The 24,339-nt window shown below is 41.8% G+C and overlaps 1 protein-coding gene across 5 annotated transcripts in view; it reads left to right on the forward strand.

Annotated features, from left to right (window-relative positions):
- zmiz1a (zinc finger, MIZ-type containing 1a) overlaps positions 1–23,823 on the forward strand; it is a 168,262-nt gene extending 144,439 nt beyond the window's left edge. For 4 of the 5 annotated variants that reach the window (XM_054799642.1, XM_054799644.1, XM_054799643.1 and 1 more), the window contains 18 exons: positions 8,121–8,256; positions 10,408–10,522; positions 10,613–10,833; positions 12,029–12,230; positions 12,558–12,839; positions 12,918–13,094; positions 13,168–13,236; positions 13,691–13,856; positions 16,799–16,940; positions 17,035–17,245; positions 17,347–17,452; positions 17,553–17,713; positions 17,776–17,843; positions 17,925–17,993; positions 18,054–18,337; positions 20,990–21,192; positions 21,409–21,702; positions 22,455–23,823. In XM_054799642.1, the coding sequence (XP_054655617.1) occupies positions 8,121–8,256; positions 10,408–10,522; positions 10,613–10,833; positions 12,029–12,230; positions 12,558–12,839; positions 12,918–13,094; positions 13,168–13,236; positions 13,691–13,856; positions 16,799–16,940; positions 17,035–17,245; positions 17,347–17,452; positions 17,553–17,713; positions 17,776–17,843; positions 17,925–17,993; positions 18,054–18,337; positions 20,990–21,192; positions 21,409–21,702; positions 22,455–22,562 (3,014 nt within the window). In that variant the 3' untranslated portion in view covers positions 22,563–23,823. The remainder of the gene's footprint in view (positions 1–8,120; positions 8,257–10,407; positions 10,523–10,612; positions 10,834–12,028; positions 12,231–12,557; positions 12,840–12,917; positions 13,095–13,167; positions 13,237–13,690; positions 13,857–16,798; positions 16,941–17,034; positions 17,246–17,346; positions 17,453–17,552; positions 17,714–17,775; positions 17,844–17,924; positions 17,994–18,053; positions 18,338–20,989; positions 21,193–21,408; positions 21,703–22,454) is intronic. The other variant, XM_054799645.1, reaches the window with a different exon arrangement.
- The last annotated feature ends 516 nt before the right edge of the window (positions 23,824–24,339 follow it).

The following is a 24,339-nucleotide window of genomic DNA, read 5'->3' on the forward strand; positions in this document are numbered from 1 at the left end:
ATCCTCCTGAAAGTGAAGCTTGAATATTAAGTTGACAAAACAGAACATTAGAATGAAGCAAAATAAATCAAACATGAAAAAATAAAACACTTAAAAAACACCAAAAAATACATGAAAATTAAATTCAATATTAAGCCGACAAAACCGAAAATTAAAACTCGAATAGCACTCGAAGAGCACAGACCTCCACCAAGCGCCATAATTCCCCCCCCATATTGTGAATTACAGCACAAATATTAGTCCTACATGTATTTGATCTACATATTTACATTCCTTGACCATAAAACATAGCATTAGCAGTTGGATTCATCATGATATCAATATTCAGTAGTTATTCACAAAAATGGCATTTTCATTATCTTGTGGATCTACCTCCATAGCTTTTGAAGATACCACAGATCCAGATTCCATTGGTCCCCTATTTTATCATATTCGTGATCACAGTATCCGGAATGATTCCATCATCTGGATCAGTCTTTGATATTTTGTAGGACCTGTTGGAAACTTGTCCTGTATTTTTTTTCCCCCCAAGTGCCCTGACAATTTTTTTTGGAGTTCTGTGCACAAATGCCGAAAACGGTCCTATCTCGCAATGTTAAAGAATCCTTTAAAAAAATTCCTGGATCCTGGATCCTGATCCGGATCACCCCCAAAATGTAATCAGTTCTTCCATATCCCATTTCCCACAATTCCTGAAAATTTCATCCAAATCCTTTCAGAACTTTTGAAGTTATTTGGAACACAAACAAACAGATAAACACCGGCAAAAACATAACCTCCTTGGCGGAGGTAATAAAGCAAAATAAATAAAAAATGAAATAATAATGGCCATCCAGTTTGTATACGGCCTGTCCTCACTAGGGTGCTGGAGCCTATCCCAGCTGTCTTTGTGGAGGTATTTCTGACAATTCAGCTTGCATTTTATGTCGACAAAACCAGAATAGAATCAATAAAAGATCAACAATGAAAAAGTCATATAGAGCGGTGTGAAAAAGGCAAGTGAGGCCTGCCGTTGTTTGGATGTTGTTGTGGGCTCTTTTGTGAGCTCAAAAAATGAAAAATGTATATTTTTTTTACATTTTGAAAAAATACACGAACATTAAATTGAATATTTAAAAATGGTATTCCCTTTTGCCAGGTGATACAAATGACTTGAATTGAATATTAAGCAAACAAGACAATCAAGAAAATAAAAAATAAATATTAAAACTCCCCCTACACACTGTACATAAGATAAGAAAACAATTTTAAGACCAAAAATGTTTTCCTGTGTGACCCCAAAAATGCAAACATAAAATAAAGAAATTAAATGTAAAGAAATACACTAAAATATATTTTTTTAAAAACATTGTACTTTTTGCAAAGGTGATTTAAAGTTTTTTTTAATTTTTATTACGTGAGCCAAAATACTTAAAAACTGATATAATTCTGTTAAATAATCATTTAATTGTTTTAAAATGACATGAAATATTTAAAAATGGTATTCCCTAGTACTGAATGATACAAATTACTTAAATTGAATTTTAAGCTCACAAAGCAATCAAGAAAATAACTAAGAAATGTTAAGACTCCACGACATATTGTAGATAAAATACAATATTTAAAGACAAAGACATTTTTCTTATATGACCCAAGCACAAAAATGAAACAAATACATTAAAATTAAAGAATTACCCTGAAATAAAGCTTGTAATGTATGAAATACTGAGTCGGTCATCTACTCTTTTTAAATTCTAGCTTTCAAATTTCTTACTCTTTATATTATTTCCATAATTTCTTTTGTGTCCCGCAGGCTTCAGCTTCAACTAAAACTTCATTTGCATTCCTGAGAGGTGTCCAGTGCAGTAGGTCAGATTTTGGATGCATCAGAAGGAGTCTTGAGTATCAAATCTTGCTTAAAGGCCCCCCATCAGCATTGTTAGCACTGTGAGTTTATTGTGGTGAAGAATCGTGAGTAATAACAAGCAACCTGGATTTAGAGAAGAGAATCCGCCTTTTGGTCTTATGTCAGTAATGGCTCAAAATGCATCACTGCACTGTGCTAACTTTGCGCTAAGTGCTTCCTGTTTTGTTTGTGCAAAGGCATTTCCTGCGTGACGTCAATGGCACGGTGGATCGGAGCCTTCTAGGAACGCCACATTTACACTTTCATGAACTTGTTCAATCCCGGCAGCCGTTCAGTAGCGGCCATTTTAGACTGTTTTGACCTTTCAAGGCACACAGAATATTATGTTCTATGGAACCTACCAAAAGAAAGATTAGACCCCCATTTTTCATCAGCAAAAAAAGTTTGTTTCTACCTTTTTGCGTTCTTCAGTAATCAGCAGTAGAACATACAGTAGGTACGTTTCAGGAAAATATCAGTTAAGGAGGAACAGCAGCTTGTTGTGAAAAGATACATTTCAAGCAAAACTTTCCCTTTGACACAATTTTTTTTTGCTTTTGTGACAACTCAAGTATCTAAACAACGATAGCACAACATGAACAACTCAAAAAAGGGTTGCTTTACATCAGAATAACCGTTTATTTACCAATTTTTTTAACACCATGAACTATTTACAATTTTCACATTTCACAAATGCATTAGTAGAGAGTTGAGTCATGACCTCTTTTCTATTTACAATTTTCACATTTGGAACTGAACTATGAGTGCACACGCATGCACATATTCCCTACGATGCGTAACCTTCTGCACGCTCCACTCCTCCACGCTCTCTCACTCCCTCCTTCCTATCATGTGTGATTTGTCCGTTAACGTGATTCATGCCGAGCGCTTATCAAATGCACCTCTGCCGCTGTGTGGCCGTTTTTATGGCTAAAAATACGTTGTTTGGATCGTTTGTTGCAACAATTCACAGCTAAAACCGGACAGAATGAGCAAGCACTTTGGTGACGGAGGCAAGGAAGAACCCGGACATATCGGAGAGCAACATGTCTCCACGTTTCCCGTCCGGCGCACGAGGCCTGTCGACACGTTATCCAGTCACACTTTTCAGCTGAGTTGCCACTCGATCCTCAACGTTGGCAGCGATGGTGGGCGAGAGCAGGCTGAAGATGGAAGGGAAAACATCCTGACATTCAACACTCTCGTATTCCCACATCTCTCGTCTTGCACTATGTACTCACGGGGCCAGCCGGCGTTTGCTCTTGTACAAGATCGTAAATCGTTGTCAGAAAGTTGATATCTGCAATCGTCCTCTCTGCTCTTTTACACGGGGTGTGCCAACTCTTCTACTCCTGAACCGCTGCGCACAAAAGAGGGAAAATTTGCCCAAACGTGCGCCCCCGCTGTGTCGCCTGTGCTGTTAATCTTCAGACAAACACTCCACATAAGACAGATTGACTTGAAATTTTTCACACAGCTCGACGCTCTCGGCCAACCAACACACCAGCCGTAAATTTTGCGCACTTCGAATTTCGCCGCTTCACTCGATCACTTGTTTTCCAAAATATATTCATTCATTAATCTTGCGGTTGAATACGGCCCGTTAATAGCCCAAAAAATATGCAATTTAAGCACATTTTATGTATTATTTTTGCCTAAATTAAGTGTTTTCAGTGGGCATATTGGGAAAATAGTGGTGTAAAGGTAACTATAGGGGTGTTATTTCATGTCTAGAGGGCTCAAATGTTAAAAAGCACATTTAGAAGGTGGTAAACAGATTTCCTATATCTTATATGTCTTACTTTGTTTTGTTATGTCTACCATATTGGGAAATAGGAGTGTAAAGGTGACTATAGGGGTGTTATTTCATGTCTAGAGGGCTCTAATGTTAAAAAGCACATTTAGAAGGTGTTAAACTGGTTTCCTATATCTTATATGTCTTACTTTGTTTTATGATGTCTACTATATTGGGAAATAGGAGTGTAAAGATGACTATAGAGGTGTTATTTCATGTCGAGAGGGCTCTAATAATGTTAAAAAGCACATTTAGAAGGCGTTAAACAGATTTTCTATGCTCTAACTACCAAAATATTCCATTTATAATTAAGGAATCCTACTTGATCGGTCTGGAACCAATTAACCGGCGGGTTAGTAAACGAGGGATTAGTGTACACCTTTAGGGGACAGATAAGTATACGTGTGTCAAATTTGAAAGGAAAATATCTTACACACTTTGCAAGTCATTGCCAATTTGTCTAATGATGCTAAAACTTGAGAATATACTGTACATATGACACGTATGCTAGCATGTCTTCCAATGCATTTTCAGCGCAGCCCACAGGGGGCGCCACCAGTGCATATGGGGGTACATGCTCTTTAAGTTGTTTTCTTACATTTACCAAGTAGCAGCTTCAACTTTTTGTCAAATTTTTTACAGAAAGAGCTTTTACTTGTAGTTTCTTCTTGGTCCAAAACGGGGCTTCATGACCTCAGTTGGCATTTATGCTTCCTCTACTTCTTTCAGTTGATGTCCTGCCTTCCTGCGGCCTCCTAGACCTGTCATCGGCGTGCTTTTTTTTTAGTCGTCGTTCATACTATCAAGCGAGCGCACACGTCAGTCACTGCAGTAGCTGCAAAGCGCTGTTACAGCAAGGACTCGGAGGTGAAGACAAGGCCGCGCACTGTGCTAACCTCCACTAAATATGCATGCTGCCCTCAAGCGGACCCCTTTCACTCCATTATGAATGACTCCCGGCCCTCGGCAGCTCGTGCTAGAGTGCGCGGCCACTCGCCGATACGATGAGTCAAAGCCGCTCTCCTTTACTCCTCAGCCTCGCCCTCCATCAGAGCGGCAGCAGCTGACGTTTTGGGTGTAATGGCGGGTTAGCAGCTTGAAGAGTCAGCGCCTGAGTGTGGAGGTGGTGATTTAGTGGGGAGATAAGCTCTCAGTAATGGCAGGGTGGGAATAATTCCTCCTAAACGAGGAGGCTTGGCGCTCTCCACCCACCCGCTCGCTTTCTTTCCGTCGTTTTCTGTCTTTGTTTTCGTGGCGCTTGCTTGGGTTGCACATTTGCTTTTTTTGTTGTTGTTTTTTTTTGTGTTGTTGTTTTTTTTAAACATACAAGCTGAAGTTGGACTCCACAAATTTGTGCATGCAAAAATGACAGGATGGAATTATTTCACATATAAAGAAAGAATTAGTAGTTGACTGCAAGAAGACAATGAGCCTTGTTGTCTACTCAAAGGAATAAGTTAGCAGTTAAGTAAGTTAGAGGTCTTTCTGTTTGTTTTATTATCTTATTAGTACAGTATTTTTATTTGATTATTTCTGACAGTTGTTATTTAAAAAAAAAAAAAGAACTTTATTGTTCTTTATTGTTTATTGTTTATTGTTGTTCTGTATTAGGTCCGCACGGTGGTCTCGTGGTTAGCATGTTGGCCAACAAAGTAACAGCTTGGAGATCGGGAAGACTCGTGTTCGATTCTCCGCTGGGCATTTCTGTGTGGAGTTTGCATGTTCTCGCCGTGTGCGCGTGGGTTTTCTAAATTGTCCATAGGTATGAATGTGAGTGTGAATGGTTGTTTGTCTATATGTGCCCTGCCATTGGCTGGCCACCAGTCCAGGGTGTACCCCGCCTGTTGCCCGAAGTCAGCTGGGATAGGCTCCAGCATGCCCCCGCGACCCTAATGAGGAAGAAGCGGTATAGAGGATGGATGGATTATAATATTTTACATGGCTTTTTATATTATGTCTAATTTTTTAAACATAAATGCATTTTTTAAATATATTATTTCATTTAGTTGTTACTTGTGACATACAGTGTGGTATCATTGACTAGGATTTTTGTTTATTATTTTATGTGTATATTTTGTATTTGTGTTCAAGTTATTTTATTAGTATTTTATTATTGAATTATGTATATATTATATATAAATTCAATATTATTATATTACAAATCAATTACATATTATAATTTATTTTTGCAATTTTATTTTTTATTTAATGTATTTGGTATATTTTAATTATTTTTTTATTATATTTTATAATCTATTTTTAATATTTTAATTATATATATTATATATTATTTTATTTTAATTATTTAGCTTTTGCTTTTGACATACAGTATGATCATATCATTGACTAATATTTTGGTTATTTTATGCATATATTTTAGGTTTTTTTTATTAGTGTTCTTATTTTATTATTTGTAACATATTTTAAAAAGAATTTATACATTGTAGAGTATCTAAATCTATAAATTATGTCACAAATTTATTACATGTTTATTTTTGTAATTGCTTTAGTTTTTATTTCATGTATTACTATTTTGTGTATTTTTTAGCCTATGTTTTTTCAAGTTATTTTTGGCACGTTTGGCCTCCCTCGGTAAACAAACTAGATACTATTGTACATGCAAAAGTGGTATGTGCTATCTTAATGACGTTTGATCGCATAAAATGGTAATTACTTCCCCCCAAATACAAAAGGATTTCCACAGTTTTACCTGTTCTTCATCCTGCATGAACCAGGAAGTAGCCTGCTTGCTATAAAACAAATAAACTTAAATATGACACTGAACGTTTTTTTTCTTCTGCGCTCTTAAGTGACATTTTATTCATATAAGGTCTTTGTAGCTGTTAAAAGAAGTAATTCGGGAACTTTGCCCAGTCGTGTCCAGTATATATATTTGAAAGAATAGTCATGACCCACATCAAAAAGAGCATCCCGGCGGCAACTGTGGACCCTCTACAGTTTGCATATCGCCAGAACCGGTCCACGGATGATGCAGTCAACACTGCCATCCACACAGCCCTTTCTCACCTACAGGGCCAGGACACATACGTCAGAATGCTATTTATAGACTATAGCTCTGCTTTTAATACAGTCTGCCCCCACAAACTCACAAATAAGCTCCTCACACTTGGCCTGTCTCCCTCCCTCTGTAACTGGGTGTTTAACTTTCTCACAGGCAGACCCCAGTCAGTCAGAGTCCACAACTGCACATCCAGCTCAAGAATTGTGAGCACTGGGACCCCACAGGGGTGTGTGCTGAGTCCACTCCTCTACACGCTCTTCACCTACGATTGCGTGGCCTCCCAGAACAACACCAGCATCATTAAATTTGCGGATGACACTACAGTCATCGGACTGATCACTGGTGGTGTTGAAACATCATACAGAAGAGAGGTGGCGGACCTCATAGCTTGGTGTCGTGATAACAATCTCCTTCTCAATACAGATAAGACTAAAGAGATGATCATTGACCCAAGAACAAGGGAAAAGGAGCCGCATAGACCCCTGTTTATTGATGAGACTGAGGTGGAGAGGGTGAAAACCTTCAAGTTCCTTGGCACACACATCAGCGAGGACCTCACCTGGTCTCACAACACCCAACAAATTCTGAAGAAGTCCCAAAGGAGACTGTACTTCCTGAGAAGACTGAGGAAATTTGGCATGTCCACCACAATCCTGAGTTGCTTCTACAGATGCACTATGGAAAGTGTCCTTACCGCCTCCATCACTGTTTGGTACGGTAACTGTACAACACGTGATAGGAAGGCACTCCAGCGGGTGATCAAGACCTCACAGAACATTGTTGGGGCAGCCCTCCCCTCACTGCAAGACATTTATAAAACTAGAGTCCTACGAAGAACACACAACCTCATCAAGGACAGCACACATCCACAACACTCATTATTCACACTCCTACCGTCAGGCAGACGCTACAGGAGTTTGAAGTCCAGGACCACAAGGCTGGCAAACAGCTTTTACCCACAGGCCATCAGGCTTCTCAACGAAGCACTCGCACACGCCGCACGCAACACACGCACACACTCATAGCACTTTATTTATTTATTTATTTATTTATTTATTTGTATTATTTGCTTGTATTAATGTCTCTTCTGTTGTTGTTGCTTAATTTATTGGTATATATGTTTATGTGTTTATGTTTCTATGTTCTTATTCTTTCTCGTGTTTCCTTTCTTTCTTGGGAGTATGAACAGAATAAGATTTTCATTGCATGGTATAACTGCTGTTTTACCATGCACATGACTATAAAACTCTTGAATCTTGAATCTTGAATCTTGAATATATTGAGTCAGGTCGCCCCCCAGAGGCCTACTAAAGAAAGCATCATGTAGGAAGGCGATAGACTTCAACTTGAGTGTTGTTGCGGTGTATTGTGCTGGCCTTAACACCTACGTCGTGTGCTTCTGTGTGTCGTCCTCGCAGCCCTGCTGTCGTCGTGGTGCGAGGAGCTGGGTCGGCTGCTCCTGCTGCGTCACCAGAAGAACCGGCAGAGCGAATCGCAGGGCAAAGTGGCCATGCAGCCCAGCATGAACAGCATGAAGGCCGGCCTCACGCACAGGTCAGTGTCCATTCAGCCGGGTGCACCTGCAGAAGAGCTGGATTTAAACGCTGCTTTGTTACTGTGGTTGGAGGATGCAGCTGCATTGCGTCATACTGGGAGCTGTTTCTAGTTCACTTCAAGCAAAATGTGAAAAACAGCTCTGGGTATGTTGCAGTACACTTCTCCAACCACAGTAGTAAACATTTGTTCAAAGCGAGTAGAATGATCTTTGGAAAGGCAGAACCCTTAGAAGAACCTAAATTGGTGTACCTAACGAAGTGTCTTCTGTTGGCATTTTAGCATGATTTTGCTTTTGCTTTTTTGTGTTCATGATATTGCTGTCCAATGAAAAAAACTGTCCAGATTTTGTGATTTAAGAAAAAAAGTTTTAATTTCAAAACTAAACCAATGAAAAATATTTCATTTAAAAAAAATGGACCAATCAAACCTCATTTTTCAAGGACATTTTTTGCCAAAACCCTGCACTGTATCATTCCGTGCAATTGAGGGCCCAAACAGAACACCCTACGTGTTGCCGACTCACTCACTGTGTATTTGTTGACTGAATGCCACTGCTAAATAACCCACCATGGGGCGCAAGGCAGCTGCGGGCGCCAGCAACTTGATAAAGAAGGTGAGAAACAGTCTTGAAATCAAGAAATACCTCATCACAAAGTACGGAGATGGCCTCCCGCCCCCCACCTCCTCCCGCTCCACTCCTCGCCGTTTTCACCAACAAGCCTTCAGTAAAAGTAAAAGCGATGTTAAATATTCATTTGTCCGTTTCATTCGGCATTTAGAAGTCTTTCACTACATGTAAAACAATATAGTCGCTACAAATATAGTTTTAGTTCATATTTTGTGAAGAACTGGATTTACATTATTTCATGTGGGGAAAATTGCCTCAGTTTTTGTACATTTTGGTTTTAGTTTGTCTTCATTTTAGTTAACTCAAGTTAACTCATTCAACCCCTTCAGTAGCGGCCATTTTGACTGATGACTGATCTTTCAAGGCACACAGAATATTGTGTTCTAAATCTGCCTAAATTGCTCTGAAGTGAAATTAGTGGAGAGTTGCGTTTGCCTCTCGCTCAAAAAAAAACATAAAATACGTTGTTGGGGTCGGGCGTTCGGGTTTCTAAAAACCTTTTACTATGGATTGAGTTCATAACAAAAAGCGAGGTACCACTATATGTCAAAATGTTTTTGTTTGATTTTATCCAAAACCCAAACCAATGACAAAAAAAAAAAAATATATATATATATATATATATATATACCGTGTATAAACCGCACCCCCATTTTCAGGCTCACGGCGGGGAAAACAAAATTTTAGTTCATAAATGCTTGCCAACGCTTTCATCTCAAATCAACATGCATAAAGGTACTAAGCAATTTCAAAAAGAAGAATAAAGCAGAAATCTGAAATTGGGCATCTAGATCTTTAATATTATGGCTAAGCACAGATTAATAATAATAATAATAATAAATCAAAATAAGGAAATTTGCAATTTCCAGAGATGTTTTCATATCTTATCTTTCACTGCTTCTCTTTTTCTCTATTATTATTTTATTGCATTGCTTCAGTGTGAATTTGAATAAACTCCAACGTTGTATTGTATTTGACATTGGAAGCTTAGGTTAGCTTCAGTGTATATAGAGATCATGTTAAGTCATGTTTTTGGAGAACATGGTGTGCTCATGACACTCTCTATCAAAGAGCAGGCTTTAAAAAAACATCCAAAAGTGGAAGAAAGATGGCCTGGAGTTAGTCCAGAGTCCTCTTTGAGGTCTGCCGAGGATCTGTGAGGAAATATGGAACATGTCGTTGGTTCTGCGAAGCAACCTCGGAGAGAAAACAAACTCCCATCCAGAAATAGCAGCTTCCTGCTGCCCTCCGGCTCGGCCGCTCGCCTCGTCCCATCTGGATGTTTATTGTATGGAAGCGAGCGCTGCCTTGCTTTGGATGGGAATGCCTCACCTTCATTCCTGAGAGGTTTTTGGGGGGGTTTTATCATCTCATAGGAAGCTCGTCAGCACATATTCTTGGCACGGAGGTGTTGTTTTGAAAGGAATTGGACGGATTATTGCCCAACACTTTTTGCTGGGCGTGTGTTGAAATTGCAAAGTCACATGACGCTGATGTTTGTGCTATCATCTATCTTCCAGCGATGGCTCCTTTCCCTACGACTCCGTCCCCTGGCAACAAAACACTAACCAGCCCCCAGGGTCCTTGTCTGTGGTTACAACAGTGTGGGGCGTCACCAACACGTCACAGAGCCAGGTAGGTCCCAGCACAACCTCCTTTCATCGAGCATCTGCTCTTATTGAGAAAAAAAAACACCACCTATTATTTCCTGCACGATTCCTGCAGGTTTTGGGGAACCCAATGGCCAACAGCAACAACCCCATGAACCCCGGGGGGAACCCCATGGCGTCGGGAATGTCGGCCAGCGCGACGGGCCTCAACTCTCCGCAGTTCAGCTCTCAGCAGCAGCAGTTCCCCAGCAAAGGCGGCTCCAACCAGCCGTACATTCAGCAGGGGATGTACAGCAGGCCCGGATACCCTGGAGGCCCAGGAGGGTACAGTGGCAGGTAAGGAAAAAATATCACTTTTCCTCAGCTGCTGCACACAAAAGGCTGGAAATGTGTCAAAAATGCATGCTGTGTTGCCTGTGCTGTGATTGTTCTGTTATTAAGCGGATTGGCTTGAAATTTCTCACACGACTCAATGTTACGTTTGGGCGATTAGCTGAATCAGCAGGAAATTTGGTCCAAAATTGGCACAACGCGGAACATGCGCTGTGCACGGAGTGGGCATTGTGCACAAGGAGACGCATTCTCGGCCAAATGTGCAAAGGATTCACATACCAAGTCAGCCCAAGGCAGGAGAGGGTGAAAAATTGAGATGAGAAATCGTGTAAATGGTGGCACATGTTCAATAGGTGCAGTTTTTATTTTTATTTTTTTTAATCCATCCGTCCATCTTTTACCGCATGTCCCAGGTCGGGAGGTCGGGGCAGCAGCCTAAGCAGGGAAGCCCAGACTTCCCTTTCCCCGGCCACTTCGTCCAGCTCCTCCCAGCAGATCCGGAGGCATTCCCAGGCCAGTTGAGAGACATAGTCTCTCCAACGTGTCCTGGGTCTTCCCCAAGGCCTCCTAGCAGTCCGACGTGCCCTGAACACCTCCCCAGGGATGACAATCTCCTGGATGACAGTGCTTCTCACCTTCCCTGTAAGGGAGAGCCTGGCCAGCCTACGGAGAAAACTCATTTCGGCCGCTTGTACCCGCCATCTTGTCCTTTCGCTCACTACTTTTTAAAAATTCTGTTGATTTATTTTTCACAAAAAATAATTTATTGATTCATTTTTTCTCTTGTATTTGTATTACCCCAAAAACATATGGGGGGGCTCCCAATTTGGCCAAGGGCGGCCCTCATCAAGCTTTGAGGACATTTGTGTGACATGTACGTGTGACATGCACCGTCCTGCCTGGGCTCGAACCCGCGTCCACAGACCCCCGCTCAATGAGTGTCGAGCAGTGCCAGCCAACGAGCCCAAAGCCCGATCTGTCGCCTCCTTGTCCGGCGTCAGGCATCAGGGAGTGAGGAAGATTCACTGATGCACTTTGGCACAGCGACACCAGGTGGTGTCCGGTACACATGGTTGCATTTTGAGCACAAACCATTAGGGGGCGCCACAAGTAAATATCATGTACAAAAACAACAGGGCGTTATCACGTTGTTATTAGGTCAGTGGACCTCATTAACACCGCTTTCTATTCTCTGCAGTTACTCTGGAGGACCCAATCCGCCGCCTGGAGGCATGGGCATGACCTCCCATTCCCGTCCGACGGGCGACTTCACGCAGCCCGCCGCCGCCGCCGCTGCAGCCGCCGTCGCCGCCGCTGCTGCTACAGCCACCGCCACGGCGACGGCCACGGTGGCGGCGCTACAGGAGACGCAGAATAAGGACATGAACCAGTATGGACAGGTACTGATCCAAGAACATCCGCAGAGATGGTCCAGTATGTAGCTGGTCGCGTTTCCATTTCAAACGGACCCACCAGAACTCGTGGAAAGGCGGGAATGGGAAGGCGCTATTTTAAAAATAATCCAAAACAAAATGAGCCGTACTGCATGGTGGAAACCACAGCTCCTCACTGCCAGCAGATATTTACGTAGAGAAAAATGGTGTGTGTGTGTCTACATAACGGATGCAGTTATACAAGCTGCACACTGACTACTCACCTTGGTGATATACTGTTCCTCCATCCACCTGCTGGAGACCTGAGCTCAATCCGTCTCTTCTCTTCTCCAGATGTGTTCCTCCTTCCAAATGGGCCCGGCTCAGGCCTACAACAGTCAGTTCCTGAACCAGCCGGGACCACGAGGCCCGCCTGGAGGTATGAATCCAGCCAGTATGGCTTCAGGTATGAACAACCCCAACATGAGCGGACCTCCCATGGGCATGAACCAGGCCCGAACTCCCGGCATGGGACCATTCGGGGGTCACGGCCAGCGGATGCCCCAGCAAGGGTATCCTGGAGGACCCCGGCAAGGCATGCCCATGCAGGGCATGAAGAGGGCGTATCCTGGGGAGGTGAGTGGAGCCTTTCACACATGCGCATCTAGCCTGTACATCTTGTCGCTTAACTTAAGTGTCTCTCCTGTCCTGTAGGCCGGCTATGGAGGTCAATACGGGCCTAACAGTCAGTTCCCACCCCAGCAGGGACAGTACGCTAACCCCAACGCCTCCAGGCCGCTGCCTTCACCCAACTACCCAGGACAGAGGATGCCAGGGCAGCAGGGGCAAGGGCAGTACCCACCTGGCATGCCCATGGGCCAGTACTACAAGGTCTGCTTCAGCTTCCTCCATGCCATACGTCAGCAACAGATGATGTCAAAGTCCATGTTTATTTGTTTTGCAGCAAGAGCCTTTCAACGGGCAGAGCACCAACTTCTCTGGTGGAGGGTACTCATACGGCCAAGGGAATGGGGTATGGTCTCACTTCCTGTTTGAGTGTTTATTAGGGGTGTCACGAGACGAGACAATGCATGAGATTGGGTTGACCAGATGAGATTTTAACCGCCTCCACCCATCGAGACAAAGAGACTGTATGACTGGCAAAGGGTCTCACTCCGTTCATGCCGTTGTTCTATGGAACACACCAAGGTGCTCACACCAATGCACAGAGTGAACTCTCTTCCTGCCTGTTTGGAGGCGGGAGCCAAGGAAAACAGACACGCATGCACATGGCAATATATTGAGCCCGGCAAAATTGTCAAGTTTATTTTACTTTATCATGTGATTTATCATCGTTCCCGGCCTACTGCCCACGAGAAATCTTGTCACGTTTTAATCATGCCAGATCTTGTGACACCCCTAGTGTTAATGAGTGGCATTACAGCAGTTTTTTTCCTAATTGTTTCCTAATTGCCTGCCTTTTACAGCCCCCCAGGCCCGGTAACTACCCCCACTCCCCAGTACCTGGAAACCCCACGCCCCCAATGACGCCCGGAAGTAATATTCCTCCGTACCTGTCGCCAAACCAGGATGTGAAACCCCCGTTCCCGCCTGACATGAAACCAAATATGACAGCACTTCCACCCCCTCCCTGTAAGTACGATTAGGATGAAGATCTGACCTTGTGGAACGGAGTTGTTAACGTTTACAGTTTAGGGGAAAATTGTCTGATTGATCATCAAAGTTTGTTGCTGTGCCCCGCCCACATCTTAGGGAACACCCTAAAATCCTTCTCAATGCAACATCGCCCGTCTGTCTACGATGCGTGTTTTTCATTTGGGCTCATTTGGTCAAAGCGCCCAGGACTACTTTGTTGAAATACAACCCCTGGTTTTCGCCCCAAATTGCCAAAGGAAACCAAAATGCCCGACTTCCTGTTTATTTTAGAACATGGGTTCTTGAGAGTTTTTTGGGTTTTTTTTGCATCCTGTCGTGGTTGACGTCACCACCAAATTTTGTGAAACTGCTGGCAGGGGTGAATTTTTTCAAAGTTGAAAGTGAGTTTTGGCGGTTTGTGTTTGGGACCCCTGAAAGTCACGGAATAGATTTGATTAAAAAAGTAAACATGTCGCACATCGGTGATCAGGCACAAATGATTTTTATTTTATTACATTTCTGTCTGCGATTGACTGGCGACCAGTCCGGGGTTTACCCTGCATCCTGCCCAAAATCAGCTGGGACAGGCTCCAGCATACCCCCGTGACCTTAGTGGGGACAAGCGGCATAGAAGATGGATGAATAAATTGTGTGATAACAAACAACAAGAAATATCAGGTTATATTATCAAATAAATGTAATAATCCTGCAAATGTTGTGGTAAAAAACTCTTTATAATAATATGATAAAAATATCACATTATGTATTAAACATTATGTAATCACATAAAATATAATAGCACTTTTTCAACACTGCAGGCATCAAAATACATTTTAAAAAAATTGTGGGGGGTTTTGAGAAAGAGAAACAAAATAGTAAAACAAATTCTTTAAACAAATAGCAAAAAGTTTCATTTTAAAAATGTGTTTTTGAAAATTTTGCAATTAAAAGAAAACACATCATTTGGATGTATGTATAACAAAATATGCTATATAAATATATACTGTATATATATACTGTATGTATATATATATTTATATATGCAGTATATACTGTGTATATATATATATATATATATATATATATATATATATATATATATATATATATATATACTGTATATATACATACAGTATATATATATATATATATATATATATATATATATATATATATATATACTGTATATATACATACACACTAGGTCCCCAACTTATGAACACCCGACTAGCGAACACTCGCTGATACGAACACAAGCCGACTGGTTTATATTTTATTTTATTTTGCCTTGTAGTGCTTAGGAATCAGTTTATACTGCTACTGTACATGCTTGACCAGTAGAGGGCACTGTGACAATGCTAATGGAACCAACAGACGCTGGGCAGAGAAAGCTACCGGTAAATAGAAAGCTAAGTGTTAGCTTTATGATACAACCCGGACAGAGCGTGTGATTAAAGTTGATGAAGAGTTAATAGGCCTGCTTAATTCTACACCACCCACAGAACACTACCTCTTTTAGAAGAGTCTAACCACCACCACCATTTGTCCTTTTTTTCAATATATCCTCCTCCTCCACCACAACGACGTATGCTCGACCACTCCTCTTCAAAAGGTAAATAACATTTATCATTACGTATTATTATATCACTTTTATTATTGTTTTTTTCATTAATTATCCTGGTTTAACATTACTACTGCATCCAAACTCATATTTACATACATACACATATACTGTATATGTATACACGTACATGTAGTACCTATATCATTGGTAATATTACCTTTTCCCCGACTTAAGAACAATTTGACATAAGAACGGCCGTCTGGAACCAATTGTGTTCGTTGGTTGGGGACTTAGTATATATATATATATATATATATATATATATATATATATATATACATACAGTACAGTACAGTATGTATACAGTGTATATATGTATACTGTATATATATATATATATATATACAGGTAAATAAAGACATTAAATAAATGTTTTTTTAACACTGCAGACATCAAAATAAATTTGAAAAATTTTGTTTTTTTTTCCCAGGTAAAGGCAAAAACACTCAAACTATTATAAAAAAAAAAAAACACTTCATTTTTTACCTATAAAAAACAAAAACACATGCTTGTCATTCAACAGATAAAAAAAATGTAACTTAAAAAAAGTAAAATGTAAAATTCTACGGTTATGTCATCAAATGAAATATCACAATACTGCTAATTTTTGAATAAAATTAAAAACACAACATTTAGATGTTTGTATAACAAAATATGATCCAGTTATACAATCCCATGAAATAAAATCATACTTACGTTGTGCCAACACTGCAGACATCAAATACATTTGAAAAATTGTGGTGAATTTTTTTTTTTCTCCAGATAAAGGCAAAAAGACTAAAACTAATACTCAAGAAAATCAATTATTTTTTTCCCTGTAAAAAAACAACACATGGTTTTGATTGCACATAATAAATGAAAGGGTTATGTCATCAAATGAAATATCATATATTATCCATCCATCCATTTTCTATACCGCTTCATCTTCATTGGGGTCGGGGGGGCATTATATTATAAGATATATTTTGTGGATTTCTTTCTGAAAAGAAAAATACTCCCAAAATTAGGCGCTACATGTTTTCTTTAGGCAGTAAGAAAATAGTAAGATCTTTTTTTTTCATCAATTGCTGCACAGAAAAAGAAATGATAATGAAAATAACAGAATGAAATATGATAAATCCTCAAATAAAATTTAAAGCAAAATTCTGAACTCTGCAAATCCTCAAATTTGATCAAATATTCCAAATATTTTTCTGACAAAAAAACCCCCAAAAATGTACAAAATGTGGAGATACATGCTTTTCCTTGCACTGAGACAGTGGCTCACTACCTTTTTCTTGTTTTAATACGTATATTTTTTGCTCCTGTCTTCCAGCTATCCCCAACGAGGAGCTGCGGCTGACGTTCCCGGTCAGAGACGGCGTGGTGTTGGAGCCGTTCCGCTTGGAGCACAACCTGGCCGTCAGCAACCACGTCTTCCACCTCCGACCCTCCGTCCACCAGACCCTCATGTGGAGGTAACGCCGTCCCACCGGTTCCTCAAAATGTCACAGAATGAAAACTTGATGGAGGCGGTAACAGACCAGTTGTGGCCCTCTGTCGCCCCCGCAGGTCAGACCTGGAGCTGCAGTTCAAGTGCTACCACCACGAAGACAGGCAGATGAACACCAACTGGCCGGCGTCCGTCCAGGTCAGCGTCAACGCCACGCCCCTCACCATCGAGAGGGGGGACAACAAAACCTCCCACAAGCCCTTGCACCTGAAGCACGTGTGCCAGCCGGGCAGGAACACCATCCAGATCACCGTCACCGCCTGTTGCTGCGTGAGTAGAAAAAGCCTCAAGCTGGTGTGACGTCCAAGTCGAAAGGGCTTTTTTTTGGACTCGGCCGCATGTGTCCTCGTGTTTTTTTTTTTGCTTTGCAGTCGCATCTGTTTGTGCTGCAGCTGGTCCACAGGCCATCTGTGCGCTCCGTCCTCCAGGGGCTCCTAAAGAAGAGGCTCCTTCCCGCGGAACACTGCATCACCAAAAGTGCGTCGCCGTTTGTTAATATCTCAATTACCTCGCCACCTGCTGCTCTTTTCGACGTGTTTGGAGCCGCGCAGGCAATCACTGTAGCGTTTCTCGGCAGTTAAGAGGAACTTCAGCAGCGTGGCGGCCTCGGCGGGCAGCACCTCTCTCAACGGGGAGGACGGCGTGGAGCAGACGGCCATTAAAGTGTCGCTCAAGTGTCCCATCACCTTCAGACGCATCCAGCTGCCAGCGCGGGGGCACGACTGCAAACACGTGCAGGTTTGTGCCTGAGAAGGTTCTTTTTAAGGAACTCGTCTGATTTGTTGTGTTGACTCCCGCAGTGCTTCGATCTGGAGTCCTACCTGCAGCTCAACTGTGAGAGAGGCACCTGGAGATGTCCTGTATGCAAGTAGGTGCACATCTTTTTGCCTTTTGCAGCTGTATTCACGAGAAAAAGAGCCTCTAACAGCACGTTTGCCTCCTTTCACAGTAAAACCGCATTATTAGAAGGTCTAGAAGTGGACCAGTACATGTGGGGGATCCTCAACGCCATCCAAAAGTGAGTTTACGTGCACACGTCGCTTGAAGGACAGGCTTTAACTGATTGGATGTCCAACAGCTCGGAGTTTGAGGAGGTCACCATCGACCCGACATGCAGCTGGCGGCCCGTGCCCGTCAAGTCCGAGCTGCACATCAAAGAAGACCCAGACGGGCCGCTCGCCAAGCGCTTTAAAACCATGAGCCCCAGTCAGATGACCATGCCCAACGTGATGGAGATGATCGCCCAGCTGGGGCCTGGACCCGGACCAGGACCCGGCCACGGACCGGGACCCGGTCCCAGCCCTTACCCCCCACACCCCGGTCAACACGGCAGTGGAAATGGGGGAGATTACCCAGTAGCAGGTAACCAAACACCAGCGAGACTGTTTATGTTTACAGTATGCTGCATTCAGGAACACTGGGGATTCAGACATTTCTGACTCAAAAAAATGCATAGGAACACCGCTTGGTCCGACTGGCAATCTGATGTAGCACCACACACTCTGTAGGCCAGGGGTGTACAAAGTGCAGCCGGGGGCCATTTGCAGCACATCCTAAAAATATCATTTAACAAGGAAAAGGTTTTAAGCTTACAAGAACATTTTATGGCAATAATGTTGTAATATTATGAGAAAAAATGATGTCATTTTAGTAGCATGAAGTCCAAATGTTGTGGGAATAAATTCCAAATTACAAGAAGAAAAATAAAATAGATGTAAAAAAACAGCATAAATGGGGAAATAATTTAATAAATAATAATTAAATAATACATAAATAAATAATAAATAATAATAAATAATAATTTAAAAAATAATAAACAATTTCATTTTAGTCGCAGAGTGTTGAAACCGTAAAGCAAAAAGATGTTATTTTTTAGAAGTTGTAATATCAACCAAACAAAACAAAAAGTTGTAATTTTTGGAAAATTAAGTTGGGGGGTGGAAAAGTTATAATATTATGGGAATAAAGTTATAATGCGAAGAAGAGAAAATTGCCAAAGATCATATAAAGAAAAAGTATGTTAATGATCCATGCCGACCTCTTATCAAATGCACTTCTGCCACCTTGTGGCCGTTTTCATGGCTTAAAACTGCTGTAAAAGTGACATCTTTTAGTGTGCAGTTGCATCATCAGTTTTTTTTGCTTCTCGCACAAAAAAACTTAAAAGATGTATAAATAGTATAACAATAATCGGTTAAGCAAATTTTACATATTTTTGGCCTAAAATTAAGCATTTTCACCAATAAAAATGGCTAAATGAAGTGAAATACAAATATAAGGCAATCAGAAGACACATTCAAAGATGATGATATGTAGTGTTCTACACTGGTCACTAGGTGTCAGTAATGATACACTGATGAGACAATAGCCACCGCAGGAAGTACTGTACGGGACAGGAAGTAAAAAAAAAAGAACAAGGAACTCTCCCAAATGCCAACATGCAAGTCTACATTATGTCTTATATGTCCGCTTTACTCTTGTGATGTCTACTATATTGGGTAATAGGAGTGTAAAGGTGACTATAGGGGTGTTATTACATGTCTAAACAGCTCTAATAATGATAAAAAAGTGGATTTCGATGGTGTTAAACAGGTATTCTTTGTCTTATATGGCCCATTTTCTCCTATGTCTACTATATTAGGTAATAGGAGTGCAGTAGACGCCCCTACAACGTAAATAATCCGTTCCGAGAACCTTTATGTTATGTGGTTTTTATGTTATACGAAGTGTAAAATACATGTAAATAGCCTAATTCGTTCCAAGATCTTCCCAAACTCACCCCTTTGGCACTTCAAAATATTCAAAGTCCACCAAATATGGTGGGAAAATATAAGAAAACATTAGCATAAACATAGTAGAGTAACATTCCAATATAAAATAAGGTAATAAATAAGATTACTGTAAATGAATAAAACTGAAAAACAAAAACAATCCTACCGTTCACGAGATGTCTTGATCAGGAGCGCAAGTGGAGGCAGGAAGGAGGAGGAGGACTAGCCTGAGTCGAAACGCGACTCAAAGAGTCTAAGAGTCAGCTGGTCTCACAGACAAACGCACACGCACTACACGATAATGCTGTGTGCAAAATTTTAATTTGTAACTTAACTTAATTGTTTAAGTTAGTTTCAGGGGGACTACGAAGAGGAAGGAGGTTGAAGGGAGAAGCCTGTCTCTCACACAAACTCACGTACACTCTGTATAACTCAGCCAATGAGATGAGAGCGTGAAGCGTCAGAAGGTGTCACCAAGTGTTAGTCTGAACTTGCATCGACTTGAGGCATTAATAAAGTTGATTGGAAAAAAAAAAAGAACTTGCACTGACTTGATGCTTTATGTTATATGGAATTTCTTCTGTAATACGAAGCAAAAACTTTACATCAATTCTTTACGTTCAGTGGAGTTTATGTAAAAGGAGGTTTATGTTATGCGAGGTACTACTGTATAGGGATGTTATTTCATGTCTAGAGGGCTCTAATAATGATAAAAAGCGGATTTAGAAGGTGGTAAACAGGTTTTCTATGCCTTATATGTCCTACTGTATTGTCCCTTATTATGTCTACTATATTGGATAATAGGAGTGTAAAGGGTGACTATAGGGGTGTTATATAATGTCTAGAGGGCTCTAATAATGTTCGAGCACATGTTTTGCAACAGTTTAGCAACAATTTTCTATGAAAACAGAGTGATACATAAACTGAGGCGTACGAGAAGCGAGGTGTGGTGTGTGTGGGTGTGAAGAGTGACGGAGAAACGTGTGCAGGTTAACCGTGTTGGAACCGAGCACTGCTGCTGGCGTGTATTAAAGTCGCCGTTAAAGTTTAGACTGTCGAGACGCTTCATTACTTACAAGACGCTACTCGCACAGTATCACCTTGCAGCACTTTTTGCAGATGGATGAGTCTGCATTCATTTAGCACCCAAATGAGGCAGCGATAGCTGCTTTTTTCCATCTATTTTTGTAATCTATTAGCGTGTCCATTATTCACTTAAAGTTGCTTGTTTTGGTCCTGAAAGGCAACACGTACCACAGCCAGGGGAACTTTGACTTCCCTCATGGGAACCCCTCTGGGGGAGGAGGAGGAGGAGGAGGTGGAGGAGGAGGGGGTCCGCCTATGAGTGAGTTCATGCACGGGCCGCAGCTCTCGCACCCGCCAGACGGTGGTCCCGGTGGTCTTCTGTCGCAGGACAAGCCCCTCAGTCACGGCATGAACGAGGCGGTAAGTATGAGTGCACCTTCAGTGAAACGTTATCATGAAAAAGGTGGGCTGAGATGTGAGTTTGGTTTGTGGGCCAAAAGCAAGCATGCGTGCTCACATGATGTTACGTCACAGCTTCCATTCACGCTGGGACTCATTTCACTTTCCCTCTCTTTCTTAAACCTCTCTCCTCCTCCTCCTCCTCCTCTTCCTCTCTCCATCTGTTGCAACCTGCAGATGTCCCATCCTGATCATAACTCCATGCAGCCCAGCTTGCATGCTTCTCCTCATCCCGGCGGCCAATCGGGGCCCTCCTTGCATCACGGCGGTGGCGGCGGTGGCCCAACGGGGCCGCCTTTGCACCACCACGGCGGCGGCGGCGGCGGCGGCGGTGGTGGCGGCGGCAGCCAGCCATCGCAGCCACCTCGCCCGTCGCAGCCTCAGCCGCCCGGGCAGAACGTTCACCCGCACGGTGATCTGACCTTTAACCCCTCGTCAGATGGCCAGGACATGCCCGAACCTTCGCTGGATGTAAGTCTGCGTGCTTTGGCGCCACGCGGCTGCGCTTGTGTTTCTTTTGTTTGGCTTTATTTGTGTTGCAGCATCATAACAGCGCAGACGCCACTGCCATTTACAGAGCATGTACTTTAGAGTAGTCAGCGTACATCTTGGATACCAGTATACATTTACTATCCACTGAAAATGACTGGTATCATATTGGTCTTGAGAAGCAGAAAGTTATCAGTATCGGTTTGGGGAAAAAAAAAAAAAAAGATATCGTGCACCTCTAAAAAATATATGAATAAATCATGGTTGAAATTAAGTCAACAAATATGCATATTTAAGCAGATTTGACATTATTTGCTTCAATGAAGCATGTTTAAGCTAAATGAAGCACGATACAAACGTAAGGCATCAGAAGGCGCATTCAAAGATGATATGTGGTATTCTACACTGGTCACTAGGTGTCACTAATGTTACACCGCAGGAAGTGCCCGGTGATAATGTGACTCTCCCATTGCAAACGTCTGAGTCTATATTATGTCATATGTGTCTTATTTTCTCTTATTATGTTTACCTCATTGGGTAATAGGAGTGTAAAGGTGACTATAGGGGTGTTACTTCATGTCCGGAGGGCTTTAATCGTGTTAAAAAGCGCATTGAGAAGGTGGTAAACAGGTTTTCTATGCTGGAGCTACCAAAATCCTATGTTTCAATGAACTAATAAACCGCCATAAATGCTATCGTCTCACAATAATCACCTCTCCTCCCCCCACCCACAGCTTCTTCCAGAGCTCGCCAACCCGGACGAGCTCCTCTCCTACTTGGATCCTCCCGATCTTCCGGCCAACAGCAACGACGACCTTCTGTCCCTCTTTGAGAACAACTAAGTGACGCGTCGGACCGTCCCGTCCACAGACACCACCTCACTGACTTGTCACCCCAACCCGACGCGCACACGTGCACAGGCTCTCTCTATGATAACAAGATGTGCCGCGAGGGGGTGGGACTTCCAGGGAGAGCATCCCTGCACATCTTTATTGTTATAATGATTTTTTTTCTGTGTGTCAAGATTCCACCAACAGCATCGGCGGCCATGTTGGCGGGCACAAGCAGACGTGTACATAGAGTAGATATCCGTGTATATGATACCCCGTGTGACTTACCAAGTGCAGCTATTATCGTCATCATCAAGAGAGGAAAGCTTTTTTTATATATATATATTATATAGAAGCATGGTTTGGCTTTTGTGGGTGGAAAAAAGACAAAAAACAGTGGGGGGGGGGGTCTTTTATGTGTGTGTTTTTGTCCCATTTCTAGTGTGTTCTTCCAGCGGTGCACGAGGCAAGTGCACGTGTGTGTGTGTGTGTGTGTGTGTGTGTGTGTGTGTGTGTGTGTGTGTGTGCTCCGCAGATGCTCTATTTATTGTGACGTCTCACTCTTTGTCGAATTTAGCACCATTCTTTTGTTCAAAGTGCGTTTGTGCCAATTTGTGCGTCCTGTCGTCTTTTATCCAATTCATATTTATTATTTCACTACATTTTATGTGCTTTATTTTAATTCCCTCCCCCCTCACTTGGACATCAACATCACCAAAGCAGATATTTCCTACATTTTTTAAGTGTATTTAATAGCAGCATAGGCCCCCCATTTTTAGCCTTTTTTGAAGGGTGGGGGGCTGTCTGCATGATCCAACACTGTGCAGTGCTGTCATCCATACATGGTACTGTGTGTGTATGCACGTGCGTGCGTGTGTGTGTGTGAGTGTGTGTCACACACTCACAAGCCTAATTCATCCAAATGCACTCTGGCCTTGTATCGTGTGTGTGTGTCCTTTTTACCCCATCTTTTTTTCATATTATTATTATTTTTAATGTTCGTGAGCTGGTGTTGTGTCTAAAATGTGTTAAAAGCAGCTTAGAGGTCCAAATTTCCCATCCCCCCTCAAAAAATAATATTGGATACTTTTTTAAATTGCATAAAATCCATTTTTATTACCACATATTGTGCATTTTCACCCCATTTTATATGATTTTAAGTTATTATGTTTTGTTTTTGTGACAAGTCTGATGCAGTACACGCAAAGTGAAGTTCAAAAGCGGCTTTGTTTGCCCCTCCCCCACCCCGCATCTGAGATTTTTCATCCTTTTACACGCAACCAAATACTGCTTTTTGTTTGTTTGTTTGTTTGTTTGTTTGTTTGTTGAAAGACGACGCACTGCCGCATTGGGTCTCTCCAAATTGTACTATCCAATGTGAAATGTCTGACCATTTTTAAAGCAATTTCATGTTTAAAAAAAAAAGAAAAAAAGGATGTGTGTGTACATAATGTAAATGACAAATAGAGACACGATAAAAAAGCAAGAAATGTATTCATTTTCTCCACAGGGAGTGTGCATAGTGTATTTAGAATTTGTAAAGCTTGCCGCGTCCTCCTGTCTGTCAGACGTCTCGATTGGACTCTTGTTGGATGACCTCGCTAACCTCACTTGTTCATTCATGTAAAATATACTTTATGTTCCCCAGACACAAAATACATTTTCTCCTTTGTGTAATCTTCCGTGTATTTCTCTCATGACCTGTGCTTTTTTATATATACTGTATACGGTATATCAAACAGGTGCTACAAAATGATTCGGTGAAATTACAACTTGGAGATTCAGAAGT

Source organism: Dunckerocampus dactyliophorus, chromosome 14, assembly GCF_027744805.1.
Source record: "Dunckerocampus dactyliophorus isolate RoL2022-P2 chromosome 14, RoL_Ddac_1.1, whole genome shotgun sequence".
Lineage (NCBI taxonomy): Eukaryota > Metazoa > Chordata > Actinopteri > Syngnathiformes > Syngnathidae > Dunckerocampus > Dunckerocampus dactyliophorus.